General features: G+C 39.4%; 1 protein-coding gene across 1 annotated transcript in view; it reads left to right on the forward strand.

Moving 5' to 3' along the window:
* Nucleotides 1–20,570, forward strand: part of CDC73 (cell division cycle 73) — a 112,837-nt gene that overhangs the window by 17,107 nt on the left and 75,160 nt on the right. Inside the window, exons 8-9 of the mRNA XM_055815073.1 lie at nt 8,872–8,970; nt 10,232–10,310. Coding sequence (XP_055671048.1) covers nt 8,872–8,970; nt 10,232–10,310 — 178 coding nt within the window. The remainder of the gene's footprint in view (nt 1–8,871; nt 8,971–10,231; nt 10,311–20,570) is intronic.

A 20,570-nucleotide genomic window follows, 5' to 3' on the forward strand; every position in this document is an offset into this window, starting at 1 on the left:
CATAGAAAAAAACCCAACAGTGTTTAAACTGAAATGAATTTCTTCCTTTCATGTCCTTCCTCTACCTTCCTTCCTGAATAACCCTTCGGTTTTTATAATCTCCTGTAGCAGGCTCAATCTTTTCTGAAAGAAAAGCCTCCTTGTTCCATCTCTGCTGTAAATCTGTTTGTGGCACTTGAATCCTTCCTGTAGGAAAAAATTAAAGTAGCCTAAGCAGCAGTTTCAGCATTCACAGGTGTATTTGGAGGGTGCATTTTGTTGGTGACTGCTGATGTACTTGATTTTTTTTTTTTTTTTTTAATCTTTAATCTGATTGCTCAGAAGTATTTCTTAGATAGGCAGCCAGATACATGATAACTGGGTGGGCTGGGTTGAACATGCTCTGCTTTATGCGTAAAGAAATGTTAAAACTGGAATCTTGGAAATGCATTAATACTGGCCTTGTGAATTTTCTTTTTGAAATGAACCAGTGTTTTTACAGGAATAGTAAGCTCTGAGTATTTCTGATGTGTTGTGTGGTTTTGGTTTTTTTTTTTTTTTTAAATCTTTCATCCTTTCTTCTGTAGAGTGTGGTGGGTTGACCTTGGCTACATGCCAGGTGCCCACCAAGCTGCTTTGGCACTCCCCTCATCAGCAGGATTGGTGGTGGAGAAAATAAGATAGAAAAAAACTTGTGGGTCAAGGTAAAGGTAGTATAATAAAAGCAAAAGCAGAGATTGCATGCAGAAGCAAAGGAAAACAGATTTATTCTGAACTTACTAGCAGGTGATGTCCAGCTGCTTCCCTAGAAGTAGGGCTTCAGTACCTGTAGCAGTTGCTTCAGAAGATACACTTTGTAATAACAAATGGCCCCACCTCTCCTTTCTCTTACTGTTTATTGCTGAGCGGAGGTAATACGGTATGGAATATCCCTTTGGTCAGTTTGGCTTGGCTGTCCTGCTATGTCCCCTTCCAAGATGTTGCCTACCCTCAGCCTACTGATGAAGAGGGAAAGTTGGAGAGGCAGCCTTGATGCCGTGTGAGCACTGCTCAGCAGCAGCCAAAACACTGGGGTGATACCAACGCCCTTCTAGCTACCAGCGCAAGGCACAGCACCCTGAGGGCTGCTGTGGGGAGAATCGGCTCCGTCTCAGCCAGAGCCAGTACGTAGGGATATGCTAGAGGTTATTGCTAAAACTTCAAATTTTGGGTAGCACTCTTCGGTCATATTTTCTTACAGTTGCGAGAATATTAGAGTTACCTTTTCTCAAGTGGACTCTAACCCTATGTACAGGAGAAATAACACAGTCCATCTTATCAAACATATGGGAAATCTTGAGTGCTACACCACATAACCTTTCTGAATTGCTTTGACTAAGAAGCTGGAGCAGTGGCTATATGTCCGCCACATATGGGCCCGTAGACAGACACACACTTACGTATCTGTGTGCAGCAACTGCCTGGGACTTGTCCAGCTGCTGGTTTTCTGGATTTCTCTGCCTTTTTCGACAGCTCTGTAAATCCTTTCTTTACTGTCTTCTTTGAGCCTTGTGTAAGTCTTTTGAAAACATTGCAAGGCACTAGGAGTCTAGTGTGACCTGTACAGTTATTGTGTGTCTGGATACTCTCCAGGGAAAAGCACTGAAGTAGAACCACATAAGCTGAATGTGAGAAACTTGAATTTCAGGTGAACGTTTTTCTAATGGAATTAGCTGTGTATAAAATTGAAGAATAAGCAGCTGTGGGCTCCTTGTGCAGGTATCCGTTAATGAACAGAAAAGCTATTTAGAGTGTTCAACTTGGTATGGGATCAGAGTTATGTGAAACTTGGTCCCTCTAGTTTCGTAACCTTTGTCAACATACAATTGTTTCTTTATGTGCGTGTAACTTGCTAGCTCTAGGTGGAAATGTTGAAGCAAAGGTCCTATTTATTGCTGTTGCTTCACTTCTGCACACCGACCCATTTGATTCTCTCACAATCTGAGTAGTTAATCTTTTCTCTGTTTAACATTTACCAAAAAGTTAAGAGAATATTCTGAATTACGGCTTCTTCATATATAAAAACTGTTCTCTTTCCTTTCTAATAAAGTAGGAAGTAAGCCTGAATTTGAATAAAATGCTTTTTCTCCTTATCTCCTTTATCTCCTGATATTTTTATATTCTCTGTTCTTATGTGAAAGACCTAGACTAGGCTATTCAGCACATATTTTCCTTAAACTTTGTTTTAAAAACACAGGAATCTTGTTTTGTGTAACAAGCAATTTGTTTAAATAAACAAGTTCTTTTGTTGTGGTATTTTTTGGTTTTTTGGTTTTTTTTGTTTTTTTTTTTTAAACCCTCCTTTTTCAGATTTGGAATGTTCAGTTGTTGCAGTCCTGTTGTAATGTGCTAGTTAGCTATATTTTAGAAAAAAGCTTGATGCACAGTGTATTGTGTATCCATAAAAAAAAGGACATTAATACAGAAGGGAATGGACTCTGCTCTAACTTAATTTTGTAGAGCATGATTGTGAGTTGTATGTATTAAATTCCATAATCTTGATTATTTTTTTTTTTATCTCCCCAACCCCCACCTTCTGGGTATGTTTGTGTGCATGGTGATGAGAAGTCCAGGACTGAGTAAGATGATTAGAGTTTATAGCTGAGCTAGCTGGAGGGATTAGTGCTTTCCTGGTATGTGGCATTTATCTTGGATGTAACCCACAATTGCAAATTTATCCAATACAGTCTTTTGCTCTGAACTCTTTCAGAATGTTACTCCTTTGTGGTTTTATGTATTCCTGCACGTAAGTATTAAATAATGAGACTTCTCATTTTTCTCCTTCTCCAAATGAATCTCATCTTTATGGTGGTCAGTATCTTCAGTTTTCTGTTACCACCTGGAAAATATTACCACTGCAGACAGTATCTGCATATTTTATTTTTTAAAATTAATGTCTTCTATTTGTGCAGTTGATCCTTTTAACAGTGACTAACATATTTGAAGTAAATGCTGTGAGTAATGGCTTTTTCAGTTAGTTTCAGTTCTCATGTTTCTGTTCTGACACATTTTGAGCATTCTTACTAGTGAAGTCACCTCTGAAAGGGATTAATACAGTTATAATCACAATTTCATTAGATTCTTTTATATGATCTTGTAACTGGAAAATACATTAAAGTAATTTTATAGCAAGAATAATATAGTATTTTAATCACTTTTGACAGCTGAAAGGGGTGAGAGTAAAAATCTGGATATTTGAAAAGACATTGTTGGATTGTAAAGGCAACTTTTATGTCTGGGCTCTAGGTGGCAGGATTGTTCCATGTTCCTGGAATTGATAATCGTGGTGAATTTAATAGCAAAATCGAACAGGCGAAGGTGTGCCAGGTTAATAGCAACTAGTATCGTCATTAGAGCTTTCAAATGGAACAAGCGTATCATTTTAGAATGGCTGTGCACAGGTGTAATGGCGTGGTGTAGCTTAAGTTCCCAAACTCCACTTTATCCTATATTAGCTTAGTAAAACTGCGAAGACCGGTATATCACTGCTAGGCACTAGTGCAGACATTTTGAATACAGCACTTAAAGGAAAGAAGGGCCAGATTATAAAAACTGTATTTTTATTGTGCAATAATGAACCTTGTTTGGTAAATAGATACCTTGAATTTGTTAGAAAAATCTGTAGAATGAAGCATTGCATTTCCTCAAAGAAAATTTAGGTTAGCTATAAAGTAAACTCACCATTCTTAAGCACTGCTTCTATAGCTATTAAAGAAATGTATTTCCATATGCTGCATTCATAGGAGAAATAAACTTGGATTATGTCTGAGGGTGGTTTTTGAGCCGATTTTCTGCTGTGCTGTATCTTCAGAATATTACAGTGTTCCTGCTCTTCTGAACTATCCTGTGTGGTATTTCAAGTTAGATGTTTCTGTTTTCTGTCATATAATACTCTTGCTGTAAAAAATTTAGTGAAGATAATACAGAACAAGGGAGGAGTGAAACTTTTTACTGAAAATACAGTCCACAAATACATGGGGCTAATAGCTATGTTTTCAATTTAGTGCAATAGACTAGCAATACTTAACTGAGCTTTTTGCCTGGAATATGAAGAAATGTTATTTGATTCCCTGAGTAACTTTTTGTGGAAGGGAGTGTCTCATTTTCCCCACCCCCCAGCAGTTAGTAACCAGTTCAGTTTTATGAACAGGGTTTTTTTTTAATTGGTTCCTAATCTGACAGCTTAAAAAAATATTAAGTCATGTACTCTGCTTCATTGGGTTAGCTATATAAACTCCTGTTGTCCTGAAAGCATAGCTAAGATGACTTATTAATTTAGGTGGTTCTTTTAAAAATTCTCTGTGTGCTATTATGCTTGTTGCATGACTCATGAGTGGTACCATGAGCTCTCTGCAAACGTGACTGTCAGTGCAGTTGAACATATTCTGCATTTTATGTGTCAATCAAATGAAAGCAAATAAGGAAAATGGGAGAGGTGCATGTGTATGCAATTCAAAAAGAAGGATTTACTTCATCACAACTATATAATACATGTTTCTGACTGTGGCCTTTACCTGAAGGGTTCTTGTGTGAGGAGAGGAAAGGTGCTGGGTCAGAAATGATGGAAATTTTTATAGTCTGAATGAGCACGGTGCAGAGAATACTAATAGTTCACACAGCCATTCTAGCAGTACATTTGCATGCTTGCAGTTGCTTGCAACTGTCCCTGAATATCAATCTTGCATATGTCCAACCTTTGATTCAGAGGGCAACCTCGCACACAATATAAAATGCAGTGCTTTAGGACTATCTTTAAATTAGAAGAGCAAGGAGGAGAGAAGATCAACTTCAATATTAGTGAACAGTTTATAAATTGAAGGTAGATATTCAGAGGCATAGGAGGGGGATACCTTAAATGAGGGACTCCAGATCTAAATATGTGCTTTAAATGTGCAAATTATTTTCTCTTAAATGATACAGTTCATCAGTTCACCTTCTGTATGCACAATTTTTTAATTTCTCCTGTACTTGTACCAGACCACCTGAATACTGTTCACATTTTTCATGTCAGGCAGTACATAGGAATTGCTGAAAATATGTGATGGGGATATTGCATTTCTGGTACTGCATCATGCCTTTCAGTCTGTCAGTGGCTGCAAAGGACTTAGCAGTATGTCTGAGCGTGTCAAGCAAATGTGCAAAGAAGTGTGATAGGGGCTTGATTCTTCCTTCTCCAGCCCTGCTGTAGGTTTGGACGATATTTACAGCCTTCTGCAGCTCTTGCTCATCCTGGAATGCATGTCCAACAAGAAATTCTTATTGTTAGCTCAAGTAAGACTTTGAGTTTATACAGTTGTTCCTAGGCTCTTCTCTCTCTGCAGAGAAATACCAGAATGTAAAACCTGATGAAAAATTGGTTATAGCTTAGCTATAGGAAAGTTTTGAAGCCCTATAAGCCATGGTATCTTAACACTGTATATACTTCTAGTTTTATATGTGAGATTGAATCTCTTATTTTTGTTCAGATGATTGAGATGAAATATGCTTTTCTTTAAATATTTTTTGTTGCAAGATATTTTCTGTGAAGTTGAAATCGGTGTTTGTTTTTCTTTTAATTTGGTAGCATGACAAAGCTGCTATCGTGACTAGAAATCTTTGTTAAGTAGCGTTAGGGTTATGGGTAGTTATAGAAATTAAAGATAGGTTGTAGAATGAGGATTGCAGTGGTGGGTTGTGTGGTTTTTTTATTGTTTTTTTTTTTTTTTTTTAATAAATTGTGATATATTTAAATGGAAGTATTTTTGTTACAAAGGATGTTACTGATGTAACTTGATTAAGTCTTCCCCAGCAGAGCAGGCTGATGTTACTTGCTGTGGTGTTTCTCTTCAAACAGCTTGGTGTTAAATTAACACCAGTGATAGTAACTTGACTTGGTGTATGTTAGTCACTATGTTGGCAAGGCATAGAACATCTGTGCCAGTAAATTTTCAGAATTTACATAGTGTTGCAGGCTTTCCTACAGAACCTATGTGACTCTCTGTAAGATGATTGACTATGTGTATCTGCCCATAGGTGCTGTTGCTGATTGTCTTTTGGCTACCGTTGTTTTCCCTTCCAATTCACAGCTAGCGTGTGAGCCTTCTTTTTATAGGCATCAGTGAGGATGGGTGGAAATATCTGTTATGCTAGGGCTTTACTTGAGGCAATATCAAAAGCCTGATTTGGTAGTTGCTGAAACATTTTGCCCCCTCCCACTCTGTGATGAATTATTAGTGTAGACATGGATGGAATCAACAAAGAGAGCTTTCATGGGAGTAGCAGTGCTCTAGGCAGCTAACAACAGGAATCAATCGTATTGCCCTTTGATATACTGAGGATTTTCTTAAGCATTGTTGTTAAAGTGTGTTCAGGGTTTTTTGAGACAGTACGGAGAAACAGATATTTTCTTTTTCTTAGTGTGTGGTGGTTGGTGTTTTTTTTATTTTTTTGTTTCTCCTCTGCTCTGTCCTCCAGATCAGAAGTTTTTGGTAATAAAAATGTTGCACTTGGTATTAAGTTCAACTAAATCTAGGGCAGAAGCTAGGGGATATTCATATTCTGATCTCTGAAGGGATGAACAATGAAAATTTAGAGGTCTTGCAACTCTGCAGGGCTTTGCAAGTCAGTTGGTACCTGCAGCGGACTTCCTGCTCGATCATTTTCTGTCACAGTAATGTAATCCCAGATCCCCAACCAAGCCAATGAACAGCAAGATCATGATATTAGTTGGAGTGCTTGTTAAAACACTGCTGGTTTTCCCCCTTCCAAACAGATAGTAGTTGTGGCCTTGGGGGATCCTGCATTTTCTTGCTGTGGAAAAAAAAGACATCAGCAAGAACACTTTGTAATTCCATGCCTATTAGAGAGACATCAGCAGATGGGAGAAAATCCTGTGTGTTTTTTATCTGAAAGAATTTAAAATTTGGTCCAGAACGTGCAGTTTCAGGCTATTAAAACCTGAGATGCTAAAATGCCTCTGAAAATCCATAATTTGAAATTTAAACTCACTTTTTAAGAGTATGTTAACTGAGGGTTTTATGAACAAAATACGGATGTGAAAGCTGGTTGTAGCTTCCTTGTGTCTAAAAGAAGACTTGGCTTCTACATGGACAATTACTCTTCTTACTTGATTAGTTCTTGCTCTTGAATTTCAGAAGACTGAGTAGCTTGTTTCCAAGAGACAGTATATGATAAAGCACAGCAGTGACAAGAATTATGATTGATATGCTGCCCAGTCCACAGTTTGGGAGAAATGTCTGATTTTCCAGTAAAAGTGTGTATTTTAGACTTACTTTCTGAAGAACAGAGCTGATTTTGAGTATCCTCATATAATTGATATGTGCATGGCTCACAGCTTTTTAAAGGTTTCGGGTTTTTTTTCCCCAGGATTTTTCTGACTGAAAAGAACTTCAAATACAGTCTTGCGTGAGTTCTTTCAGTCTTTGTGAAAAGAACTGGGTTTGCTCAGGGAATGGCTTTGCCTTTGTAAGTGGTTTCTGGTGGTCTTCCAGTTCCTGCCCCCCTGGTCTGAAGCAGACTGACAACGTGCCAGCTGAGGTCAAGTGAACAAGCTTAGAGAAGCTTAGCATTGCGGTGCTGTCAACGATTTCTCAAAATTCACCTCAGAAGTCTTTATTTTGTAGTGCATGCCTTTGTTTTGTAATGCCAGTGGTGTTAATTAACACCACTTCAGTGTTAGCATACCATACTCTGGATGTATCTAAGCATTTTTTGAATACATTATACTTTTCTGAACCAGTAAAAAAGCAATTTTCCTTAATTGGTGAAAGGCTTTTACTGGTGAACCATTACTGAAAATTGACAGTAATGACAGACATTGTGTACACACACCTCTGTATCTTAAAATGCCTGTTGACTGGTAATGTGATCAGCATATGCCTTTCAAAAGCTTAATTAACGTGTATGTTTTCGTTTAGAAAAGGCAGCCCTACTAATATTACTAGAAGGAATGTGTTTTAAAACCCATGATCAATACAATTTGTTCCGTTGTGCCTCAATGACTTGGTTATCTGACAAAACACTGTGTGAAGTTACTAGAATTATCCTGGATCACTCTTGGAGTCGAGGATTTGTGAATGTGATTTCTTGCTTCCAGTTGAAAATGAAAGGCTCTACTGCTTAAATTGCCAAATGGAGTGAAGTTGTAATTCAAGTTAAATATTAAAAGAACTGCAGCACAGTGCGATGGGGTTGTGCCTGTGAGCCATTAACAGCCAGCTGAAGCACATTTGCTCTGCTGTGCTCCAGTGCCGTGCTGGGAAGCAGGGAGATGGCTGCCTTGCTCCCCCCCCCAGGGGCTCAGAGGGACCCTTGTCAAAGAGAGCTGGGCACGCTTGGGTGGAGGAAAGCTGCTTGTAGCACGGGGTTAGGTGGGCAGAGGGACTGTGCCCGAGACACCCCGTTGGGAGGCAGAAGGTGAGCAGGTGGGCTCTTGGCGGTTGCATACCTGGGGTGATGAGACACGTCACGGAACTCTTGAGGAGAGGTTTTCCCACCTTGCTACAGCACAGAGTTCCAAAGGGACTGTAAGGGCATGGTAGGCAACAGGGAGGAAGGAGATTACAAGTGGTTTGTGAAGAGTCTGGTTTACCTTGTGGTGTAATGAAGCCAGATAGATCTAGTGAGTTTGGGCCTTGAAGAATAGGGAGTAGCAGCGATGCCTGAAAGCTCAGTTTATGTTTGGATCCTCCTGTCACAGAAAAGTAATCAGAAAGCGCCTGTTTAGAAAATTGGTGCACTAGTTTTGTTTTTCTTCAAAGCACAAGTTAGCCAAATGGTGTCTTCTACCTGTACTGTTACTAGTTGAAATTCAGATAGTCAACAAGGTTCATGGGTATCTGATATGTTTTTCAGAACTTTGCCAAGAATATTTTTGCAATTCTTCAATCAGTAAAAGCCAGAGAAGAAGGCCGAGCACCTGAGCAAAGACCTGCACCAAATACAGCACCAACGGTAAGAGCAGCACTTTGAGTATGACGGCTGTAACACCAGAAGTGAGAGTGTCTTGTTATTAAATATGAAATTTATTTTGGTTTAGTTCCAGTGAATGCACAACTTCTCAGCATAATTTCACAGATATTCTTTGACTTAAATTACATTTATTGGTATTTATAGAGTTGAATACATTAGTTTAATTTGTTCAATATGTTCTTGTTACTTAGAGGTGAAACTGCTTCTGCCAGCTTCTGCATTTATTGAACACTAGTGACATCCTGCATCTATTTGCAAAAAATGTATTAGATGAGAGTACTGCCATTTCAGACAAAATGTTTTGCTGTTTTTCTGACAGATAGGGTAGCAAATGTTTAAGAATCTGGAACATGACTCATGAGTGGGAACAGCTTGAACTAGCTTTCTTTTGCCTGTAATAAATCAGCAGACTTAGAGGTTTATTGTTTAAGTCTATCTAGGTATTAGACAGGATTTGTTTTGTATTGTGGTGTTTACTATTGAGTTCTATTAAGCCTAATATATTCTTGAACTCGGTGGCAGTCTGCTCTAAAAGCTATTTGATCATACTTGGTTTTGGTTTTGCTGCTGCTACTTTTGACAAAGAACTAAATTTAAATAACAAGATGAATTCCAATATTTAAATATTTGCTTTGTGTTGAATTTCGTAAATTGTGCACGGCACTACTCAAATGTCCCATTCAGAATAGTTGTGAATACGTAACTAAGCCATCCACAAAAAAGATTGAATTGGTATTTAGCATGTCTCTAGATTGGCACTTTTTTAAACTTTTCCCAGAATACCTTTTTTTTTTTTTTTTTTTTCCCCCTCTCTCCAAATATGTTTTTATTCTGTAGGTTTAGCAGAATTTTAGCTTAATCAGGCTGGCAAGGAACATTTTGTGTGTGTGGCTGAAGGCTTAATCATGAGTTGTCAGTTGACAGTTTTTTTTCTTCTTGCTAGTTCTTGAGATATTACAAAAACTGTGTGATTTCATAAAACTTTACAGATTTTTAGCCAATGCAGTTTGTTATTGCTACTTTAATTTTGCCTCGGGTCACTGTCATTGTTTTTGGTATGTACTTCTAAACTCGGTTTCTGTAAGGTTATAAGTGGATTTTGAAGGGAAACATGTCAGAAGTTTTCAAATGCATTGAGACTCCTACTGAAGTTCTTGAGCAGTTCCATGTAATACTTGATGATGTTCAAAAAGCATCAAGTATCTTTTAGTATGTTTAACAAATGTTATTTAACCTGTTTTAGGATCCCACTTTACGAAATAAGCAACCTATTCCAGCTGCCTACAACAGATATGATCAGGAAAGATTCAAAGGCAAAGAGGGTAAGTGTACTGTAATACTTCTTTTAAAAGGAAAAGAAAAAGAAGTGGGGAAAGAAATCAATGAGTTATAAAGTTTGGGTTAGGGGATTTTCTGTGCTTTTACTTTTGAAACTTAAGAAAAGACCAAAAAAAGCTTCAACTATGCCTGAAGATTACTTTTCCAAGTAATCAAGTCTGAAAATATTATCTATTAGAAATAATTTCAATGTCTCAGGAAGCAAACTGAAAGCTTAAAACCAGAACCACTTGGTGGTGGGGGAATTAGTTTGGGAAAGGTCATATGCAATTAATAAATAAATAAATAAATAAAAATGCAAATATGACTGTCAGGTGCATAAAATGAAATAGATTGGGTGTCCTCAAACAATAGTAATTACTTGACAAGTTGCTTCCAGTTAATTACAAGTAAAGATTATTAGCTTATTATGTCTCCTTAATTACAAAACAAACTGGTAGCAGTGGTGCAAGATATTATCTCCCTGCTGGAGAGAAGATGGAAATAATCTATATATTTAAGAATTACCTATCACTTATTTTATAACAGAGTGGAAAGCTGAACTTGAGTGGTGATTTGTCTTTCTAACTCAAACTTTTTCTTCCATCCCTTTTGCTTTTTTTCTTTATCTTCTGTTTTTAGTGCACGTTCTAGTTATTTCATGTTTGTGTCTTGCTGTATTTTTAATTTGTAAATCTTGTGTTATGGTTGGATTTTTTTTGTGTTTCTTGCAGAGGACAAGGCAAATTTTGTTACCCTTCTGAGTTGCCTCTTCATTCTAGTTCTCAAACAAAATCATTCTCTTTAATGACAGTTCCTATGCATGCTTTTGAGGACTTTCTTTTCTGACTGCAAGAACTTACATGCTGCTAAATGCCATCTTAAACTGTGGATGAGGAATTCAGCTTACATCTTTTACCGTATTTGGCTTTGTCCAAGTTAGTACCATTATTTGTTGAGGGAGACTGAGTAACATTCATATGCCGTCTGTATGATTTCTCAGATGCTGTAGAAGTGCTGTGCTATTGCTAATTGTGTCCAATTTTGTATTGAAATGGCATGATCTTTTTTGCTATACAAATAAAAAGCAAGAGTATATTACAGTATTACTTGGATATTCACTTTTGATTGTAACTGGAGAAAGAAAAGCATAAAATATAACACCAAGGAGAATTTCATGCTATAAGAAATTTGTGAAGCTTATATTTTTCATGTACCTCTTACTGGATAATATATAAGAATTTCAGAATCTGACTGTAGCCATCTCTGAAGTTACTTTAAAAAAAAAGTTCTATGAGTATACGCTTTATATGTGAGTACATCCTTTAGGTTTATGGGTTTTTTTGTGTGTGTGCAAGTTACTATAGGAGACTTGGTCAGATATGCTATTATATCCCCTGTTGGCCTCAATATTCTTTTATTTTGGTGCAATGGTTTTTATTTACTACTACTCGTTGACAGTTGCCTGGGGGGTAAGAGAAAAAAGCTGAAGCAGGATGTTTGCTAGCTTTTTCAGCATTGAAAAATAATCTACAAGTAGCATCCATGAAGAATTAATTGTTGTTATAAAAGTTATAAAAAGGGAATTTGGGAAAGAAAGGAAGAAAAAAAAGCCCCAAACAACAACCCAAAAACCAACACAACTCTTCCATGAATATTTTTATTAGTATTTCTTCAGTTTGTTTCTGATGATATTTTCAGACTCCAGTACTCGCATATTTGCCAAGTAGTCTTCCTTTTACTACCATTTCCTATTAAGAATTAAAAATGGTAAATATCCAGACTGGACAGTATGAAATAAAAGGTGGAGAAAGAAATTAATGGACAAGGCTAACAGTTCAAATATAACAATGCATATAATTCAATGTGGAGTCTTTTACCACAAGAGACTCAGGGAAAGGAATGGTCTAGTGTCCTTCCAGATGACAAATCGCGTAGTTTTAGTACACAGCCTGTGCAGACAACATCTGTGCTAAAGGGGTGAATGTATTGTATGCTTTTACCACACGTGTGTGGTTCAAGAGGGAACAGAAAATAAGAGGTTTTGCATGGCAGGAAAAAAGAACCCAGAAGAGTTTGTTGAGCAGCTAACCAGCGTGGGGTTAATGTAGAAATTTCTGAGCAGAAATCAAAGAAGAAATTAAATGCATGTCAGGGGGGAAAAAATGTTTCTGTAATTAATAATTGTGAAAAATCCATTTGTATGTGATTCTGAGAATGTGGTCTTGGGGTTTCTGTTAGTGTTGAAATGGACTCCAGCTGATGTTCCAGTTGAAAGGTTCTTTTGTGATGTGATGGTCATGAAGTGCCTGAAATGGTTATGTTCCGCCTGGGTAGTTGTTACCACTGCTTCTTTCTTGGACATGTTTATGTGCCTTACTTTCCAGTTTCTTGTATTTGGTTTAGTCATATGTGGAGTTGATTTTGTATTTTGGTTTTCTCAGTGAATTTAAAGAAATACGTATAAGAATAGCACTGGTGTAATACCAAGTTATATGTGTAGGTTAGCATGTGAAGTACAAATTAGGTGTTTGAAAGAATGTGTTTCAAATACAAAATTGACTTATGAAAGGTATTGATACAGCATTTATGGAAATTATGTAGAATTAGAAATTAACATCTAGATTTCTTAGGAGAGGACCTAGAGATATTCAAGTTACCTTCCTCAGCTACAAGTTAACTTCAAAAAATAGCAGAATACCTTATTTGCTTCTGGAGTATTCTATTATAAAACTATAAATTTTAGTCTAACTGAAACTCACAGTGCCAGGTAAGTTTTAAAAGCTATAAGTAGGCATTTATGTTTTCCTATGCCATTCAGTAGTGGTAATGTGATTTGCTTAAAACTGAACTTTATGCATCACTTGTAACCATATCACAAGTTAATTCATTCCTTAAAGAATTTTTAATTTGCCTTCAAAATTCAGTTGTAGCCCTCAAATTCTCAGTGTGGAAGTGAGATTGCAAGCAGAAAGTCATCAATAAAAGTAAAGTAAGGCATTTTTTGTTCCTTTAAGACTATTTTTTTTGATGGTTAGTCTAGTAAGAACTTGGAATAACATGTGTTTACGGAAGTCTTGCAGTATTGGGGATTTTGGGAAAGAGGTCTGAAGGAAAAGGAAGATTATTTAAGTTCTAGGTATAATAACTTGAAGTATTTATGCAATTGTATCCATGTTTATTAGTAATGATGGATAACACTTGAGATAAAGTTGAACTCTACAGATTTGTGTCACTCTGAAGGCTTTCTATATGTTGCCCTATATGACTGTACATGTGGTTGGCTAGAGAGTGTGGAAGGGAGGACTGCGTGTTGTGTGTAACAATATTCGTAGTAGTAAATTTGGCTAAGGATTGAAACAAAGCCAAGGGAGGCAGTGTTTCTAAGCTTTTGTCTTTGTCTCACCTGTTTGCTCTTTCCTCAGAGGTATTGAAACTGTAGGAAGGATTCACCGTATTCCTCGGCTAGTTGCATGATGATTGCGGCTTATTGTCTGTCTGCAGCTTCGTATAATACTACAGTATTTGTGAAGATTTAAAGTTTAGGCAGCAAAAAGATGAACTGTTTTTTCTTTTAATATTTGTGTGGTTTAATACAGAATCTTTCCATTAACAGTTTTGTCCTTAGCAAACACAATTCAGAGCTCATAGGGTAAAGATGGTAAATTTAGGAATTTTAACATGAGATGCATTAAGTAAACAGCTGAGTTGCAGCCAAATTTCTCAGCTTCTTGTGATGGATTGTTATTTGTGATGCAGTGTATCAGGATGCCTCTCTGGCTGGTTGGCTTAAAATTTTCGTGCCAGATGGGGCAGGCTTTGCTGCTTGAATGGTTTAGATTGCTTTAATAGTAAATGTGAGGGGGTTGGTAATTTTAAAGTACTATTCCTGAAGAGCAAATAATCAGTTACACCTGCAGTCAATGGAACTGCTTATGCAGCCCTGAGTCAGTAGTTGTTAGCTTTCTCTCAAATGGGTGTCTTGTTGCTGCGGCTTTGGTTAGGTAGGAGAGAGAAATCTTTCCTTTGACGTTCTTAAAGTTCTGTGATATATGCCATAGGAAATGTATTAGAATGTCTCTTGCAGTAGGACTCGTACATCCTAGATTTTTCTACAGTGGAAGAACATGTTACTTGGCAGCACACCCATCACGCTGAACTGTTCAAATGGTTTTGAGGTGAGGCAGTGAACTCCCTGCACTGCCTTTCCTTGGCTGCCGTTTCCTTCCTGTTGGTTTTGTTCCTTTCATGCTGGCAGTCAGGGGTTGTGTCCCCTCTTCACAACACAGGGCTCCGTTCTGTGCTAAACATTTTGTACTTTGCTTTTGTAGTTTTATTCCTTTCCTTCATATTACTCCTGTTAGCTTTTTTTTTTTTTACACTTTATTAATGACATCTTTACTAGTGGTATTTTATTCATGCCACAGGCCATCTTGTTCAAACCGCAGTCTGTCATATCTCCTTGGGCAACATAACATAATCTTTAAATCCTTTTCAGGATTTCAAAATCCAGTGCCCAAATGTCATTCGACACTTACGAAGGTATTTTGTGTGCTCTCCTATGTGCCTCGGTGTTTGATATCTAAGTACATATTTACTGATGTTTATGGTTTGCAGCTCAGCTGGTGGTATACTGCAACTTTGAGCTGATGTATAGGACATTCTAGGTACTAAATTGTTCTGGATGCTATACCTAGGTGTTTTCCCCTGGATTTTTGAGTGGCTTTACCTGAGATAGTCCTTTTCACATGCTTGTTTCTTTGGTAATTCCAGAGTGTGAAATAGTGTTGGGATGATAATCTTGAAGATATAACATTTTCATGACCCATTGAGTGCATCTCTCAGTATAGATAGCAAAGAAAAGTTTCTCGGTGCTGCTCCAGGTGTTAGGTCTTTAAGTTGTGTTCCAGGAGTGTTGTTCTTGTTTGCCTATTGTTGTCAAGGTTTCAACACAGCAGAAGCCAATACAAAAACGACCCAATAAAAAAAAACCCACCACACAAAACCTCAACAATTTTTAGTCCTGTGTAGTGTAAATTGGGAAGGGTTTTGCTGTACAGACATGTGATTTCAGTTTGTAATGGTAAAGAGTATTGTTTACCTTGTCCAGGTGCGTCCTTCAGGAAAGCTTGCTGTTGACTTCCTGCTGTTGTCATTTTGTGTTTGAATTACTCTTGTAATTATGTTGGATTTTCAAATGTAGCTGCGGTTTTTCAGAAACATGCCTAGCTTCAGTCAGTCATAAGTGTTAAGCCTAGGTAGCAGAAGACTATGAAGTTTTTAAACTTGAGGTGACTCTGAACCATACATTTTTTTTCCCCCTCTCCTATGCATTAAGAGAGCTTCTTTGTAAAGCATTTATCATAATAATATTCTTTTAATTGTGTGATTTCTGTTTACACAAGGAGAACAGGAGAACTGGTAGCAGGAGATCCAGAGTTCTGAAAGCTGACTGTCTTGTTAGACTTTTATTTATTGCATTAATTTTTACAGTTATAGGATTCTGCTTTTTTCCTAGCAGAGAATATGTGTAAGAGTCACATTTGTAAAAAGATTGCAGTCTATCTCTATTTTCTGGCTAAGTGTGACCAGGTCGTCTGATAACTTTCGGTACTGTGCTTTCACTTCAGTACTGAAAAACACACACAAATTCGTACTTTTTTTTTTTTTATTAGTACTTTGAGAAACTTTTAAATACTTGGTGTTAATTACTTGTAAGATTATTACTGAACTGTTATATATGAACTGTGCAGAGAATGTTGTAAACTAATTAGTGTAGCTTGGAAATTTAGGCGTGAAACTTCTTAACTTGTTAGGGTATAGTACTGAAATGGAGTGTTCAGTAAACTTCTGTAGAATGAAATTTGGTGTCAGTGATTTAATTACCATGGGTGTGAAGTGGGGTAGTGAATCATTTCCAGGCAGTCTGCAGAGCTGTTGCTATCTGGGGTTTGAAGAGTATACAGCTGAAAAAAAAGTGGTTATTCAATCTTATTCATCCACAATTCAAAGAAAGTCTAACTTGAGCTCTTCAGTGATTCAGAGACATGCTTCTTTGTTCTATTTGCCTAGACTTCCTTCCAAAAATTCAGGTTAATTTGAGTCTTTTTAAAGCTATTATTCTTTTGGTAATGGATCAGTGCTCAAGCTTGCACCCGGATTGCGTAGCTAGAGCTGCAGCAGGTGCAGAATCAGAATGCAGAGTGACCTAGATGGACATAGAGCAGTGGGCTTTAGGCAGTTGGAAGGCACCTTGAACATTAATACTCTCATGCAGGGAAATGGAAATATAAGCAAATGGTGATCTATAATCAGCCCAACAAGCTGATGCATTAGGGGGCATATTTTAATTTCCAGGTCTAATTCTTTCAAATGAGAGAAGGTGCTCAGATTGATGCATGGTGATGCTAACTAGTGATGAACCACACTGGAAAAGTATGTGATTCTTTGACAGTCTTTGGGTCATTGAACTGTGAAATTGTGATCATAATACATGCAATGACTGGAGAAGAAAATATAGTCTTAATGTTAACTGATGATAGTGGTTTTGAAGCATTAGATTGATTATTCAGTACTAGTTATTGTGTTTAGTCTCTCAGGATGTGGCTTTTAAGGCATTTGTTGATGTTGGTGTTTTTAACAATGCTTATGTGTTTATGAAACTGATTATATCTGGCAAACAGAAAAAGTTGGGATATAGTTTGTGACAATACACTAAGGCTGGGCTTTGCTTGCATTCTTTACTCCTTAGGGTTAAAAGTTTAGAGTATTTAATATGGACTGCTTTTTGCCTAAAGGAAATGTGTATGATAACTTTGCTATAATTTTACTGAAAAATCCCAGTGTATTGAAGACTCTCAAGTAAGTTTGGGGTTTTTATCAGTTGTTCTGCATCTAATTCCAGTTTTAAAAATAAGGGTGCAAAGTCTTGCTATCATGATGCTTTTAGGTAAAGGGCTCTCTTATTCTTGAATACACTTAGTAGATGGCTTATAACTTTAACTGCTACTTCTATTACCATCAGTGAGGCTGTGATTTTGAAACTGGAGTTACAAACTAATTCTTGTCCAGGCATTAATATTTCATGTCTGTGCTGGTGCATGAGTCAGCAGTACAGATTCAAGCCAATGTGGGAGGGTGGGGAGAAACATGCTGCTTTTGTTTTTCTTAGTCGGAGGGTTTGGTACAGTGTTTATGCTGATGTGTGTTGGGGGCATGTCCCGTGGTGCTCCAAGTTGCTCTGGAGTCCTCTTTACTTTGGCTTGTGGTTCCTCTTGTGTCCCATGTGTGGTTTTGAGCAGCTGCATGGGGGTCAGCCACTGCCCTCAGAGAATGCTCTGGAAGAAGTGCCTCTCTACTTTCTAGCCTGGTCCTCGAATGTAACTTACAACCAGCCGCATTAACCTGGCTAACACCTTCTGCATTCGTTGAAGTGGGACTGCAGCTGTAACGGCGGAGTCCCTGACTTGGAAGCATTTGTTCTCTGCTTTGCACAGGCTGTGTACAGTGAGTGGAGCTGAAGGTACTACTGTGTGTGGCCAAGCGTACAAGCTGTTGAAACCTTATAAAAAGGCACAAAAGTGCAAGTGGCAGGGCTCTCACTTGTAGCGGTGCTTATTTCTGTAAGAAAAGTGAGTGGCTGACTAGTAGAATATCACGTGGTGAGTGTGAGAGGATCAGGTCAAAAAAGCTGTATTCTGAGAAAAGGCTGTGCTGTTACCAGTTAAAGGAGGGTTGCTGTGATTATCTGCAAGGTGGCAATGCTTAACTCTCATTCACCAGTTGCTTCAGAGTTTTAGGCAGGAATTTTGAGAGCTGGTGGGCAGTTTGGGAGGTGACTGCTTTTGCTTATCCCACTCTACCTGCAGGTAGCAGACCATGGGTCTGCAGCAGACCTTGTCGTGGCTACAGTAACTGTTAGCAGGAATGTAAGTGGGCTACCTATGTTCTACTTTGGCCATTTAGCATCTATTAGAGTTACATCAAGGTATTGGGTTTGCATGGAAGCTTCCCCCATGCCCGGTGGACCTGCTGCTGGCCATGGCCAAGCCAATCGGTGCCAGCTGGCAGCACCTCTGGGGTAGTGTATTTAAGAAGGGGGGAAAAAAACCTGCACAACAAATCGCAGTGGAAGAGAGGAGTGAGAATATGCAAGAGCAGCATTGGTCCTGCAGCCCCCCAGGGCAGGGCAGGGCAGGAGGAGGCAGGAGCAGCTCCAGGTGAGAGCAGAGATTCCCCTGCAGCCCATGGGAAGCCCGTGGTGAGGCAGGCTGTGCCACCAGCCCGTGGAGCCCAGAGGAGCAGACGGCACCTGCAGCCCTGCCGGGGCAGGGGGTGCCCGAAGGAGCCGTGACCTGTGGGCAGCCCGTGCTGGGGCAGGTTGGCTGGCAGCGCTTGGGACCCCATGGGAGGGACCCACACTGGAGCGGCACGTGAGGAACCGCAGCCCATGGGAAGGACTCATGTTAGGTTTGTGGAGAACTGTCTTCCACGGGAGGGATCCCACGCTGGGGCAAGGGAAGCGTGAGGAGGAAGGAGCAGCAGAGGCAGGGTGTGATGGACTGACCGCAGCCCTGTCCCCATCCCCTGTGCTGCTGGAGGGGAGGAGGTGGAGAAACTGGGAGTGAAGTTGGGCCTGGGAAAAAGGAGGCGGGAAGAAGGTAATTACAATTTTTGGCTTTATTTCTCATTATCCTACTCTGATTTGCATGATAATAAATTAAACTGATTTCCACAAGTCGAGCCTGTTTTGCCCGCGACAGTAATTGCCGAGTGTGTCCCTGCCCTTACCCCAACCCAGGAGCCTTTCACTGTATTTCCTCTCCCCTGCCCAGCTGAGGTGGGCAGTGACAGAGCGGCTTGGTGGGCACCTGGCGTCCAGCCTTGGGTCAACCCGCTACAGTCAGTATGAAAAAGTGCGCTGCCATTACTTCCAGACTGTCAGAACTGTTTTGTTTACTCCGTGAGTAGCTGTTGGGTAGCGCTGGAGGGCCTGCGCAGCTGCTGGGGCGGTGCGGGAGGCCGGAGCGCCCAGGGGAAGGCTGGAGGCTCGGCTGGCTCCTTAGCACCCTGGTGCTGCTGTCTCTGCCAGCCGGGAGGCTCAGCACGGTGCTGGGACCGGGGGGCTGGTCAGAGCCAGAGCTCTGGTTAGCAGCTCTTGTGGCTCATTAAAGGAACCAGGACATTTTTTATGAGAGATGTGAGGAGATCTGTGCAAAAGATGAAACCATTGGTGGTTGAGCAGGAGCTTGTTCCCAGCCGGGTGCCTCTCTCCTCTTTGATTTATTTGTCACTGTGCTGCTGGCTCTGTCGGCCTTTATTCCCTTTGCACTGCTGATGGAGATTTGGGTTAGGGTGTTTTTAATTAATTGAGAAGGAATGCAAAGCTTTATTCAGGGGAAAAAGTAGAAAAAGCCCAGTGGAAAGAAATAACTGCAACAAGGAAGGAACATGTAGAACTAATTATAGAACCAGGATTTCTGCTGAGGAGAGAAAACGTGGCAGGCCAGGCATGGCGGGGGATGCTGTTTTCCTGGTCGTCTTCTGGGTGTCTATATTCTTTGGAGTTTGGGAGGCATGTCTAGTTGAAATAGTTGAAAATTCTCCATGTCGTAGGCAAGAAAAATCTGTGATAGGTCATTCTGGAAAGGGGAAAAGGTTCCTCTGTTGGTGACCTTCTGAAATTCACAAACAACTGTCAGCCTGGATTAGATGCCGCTGATTGATGTCACTCCATGTCAGCAAAAGCATCTCTTCAACTTAGGGGAGCTCTACCAAATATTCTGCAAGGCTCCAGGCATCACCTGAAATATTAATACGCTCCTTGCCCAGAAACAGTGACATATATAGTTGCAGAGAAAACTGTTATCCATGAAAGTGTTGGCCAGGTGCAGCTTCACTCATGTTCAGCTGTATGAGCCCTGAGCTAAGACTTAATGCATAATTACATCTTCAGGTTGTGGGGAAAGGTGGTAAGGCAATACCAATTTATAAAGGGAAGCTAGGCTCCTTTTTTTAGTAGAGAAGGCTGGATTTGTGTCGGTACTTGCATTTTGCTTTTTCAGAATCAACTCTGTGTAGTTCAGAAATGTTAAATCCGGCGGAAGGGGAGGGGGGGCCTTGAGAAGCCAAGATGAAGGAGGACTGGAGCTGAGGTGACTGTGTAAAACAAAACGTGGTAACACCGGCCTCTCCACTCAGCAGCTGTTCTTAGGTCTGCTAGCATAATCAAGGGGGCAAGGAGGGGAAGGGACAACCAAAACCAG

The sequence above is a fragment of the Falco peregrinus genome, chromosome 10 (genome assembly GCF_023634155.1).
Source record: "Falco peregrinus isolate bFalPer1 chromosome 10, bFalPer1.pri, whole genome shotgun sequence".
Taxonomy (NCBI): Eukaryota; Metazoa; Chordata; class Aves; order Falconiformes; family Falconidae; genus Falco; species Falco peregrinus.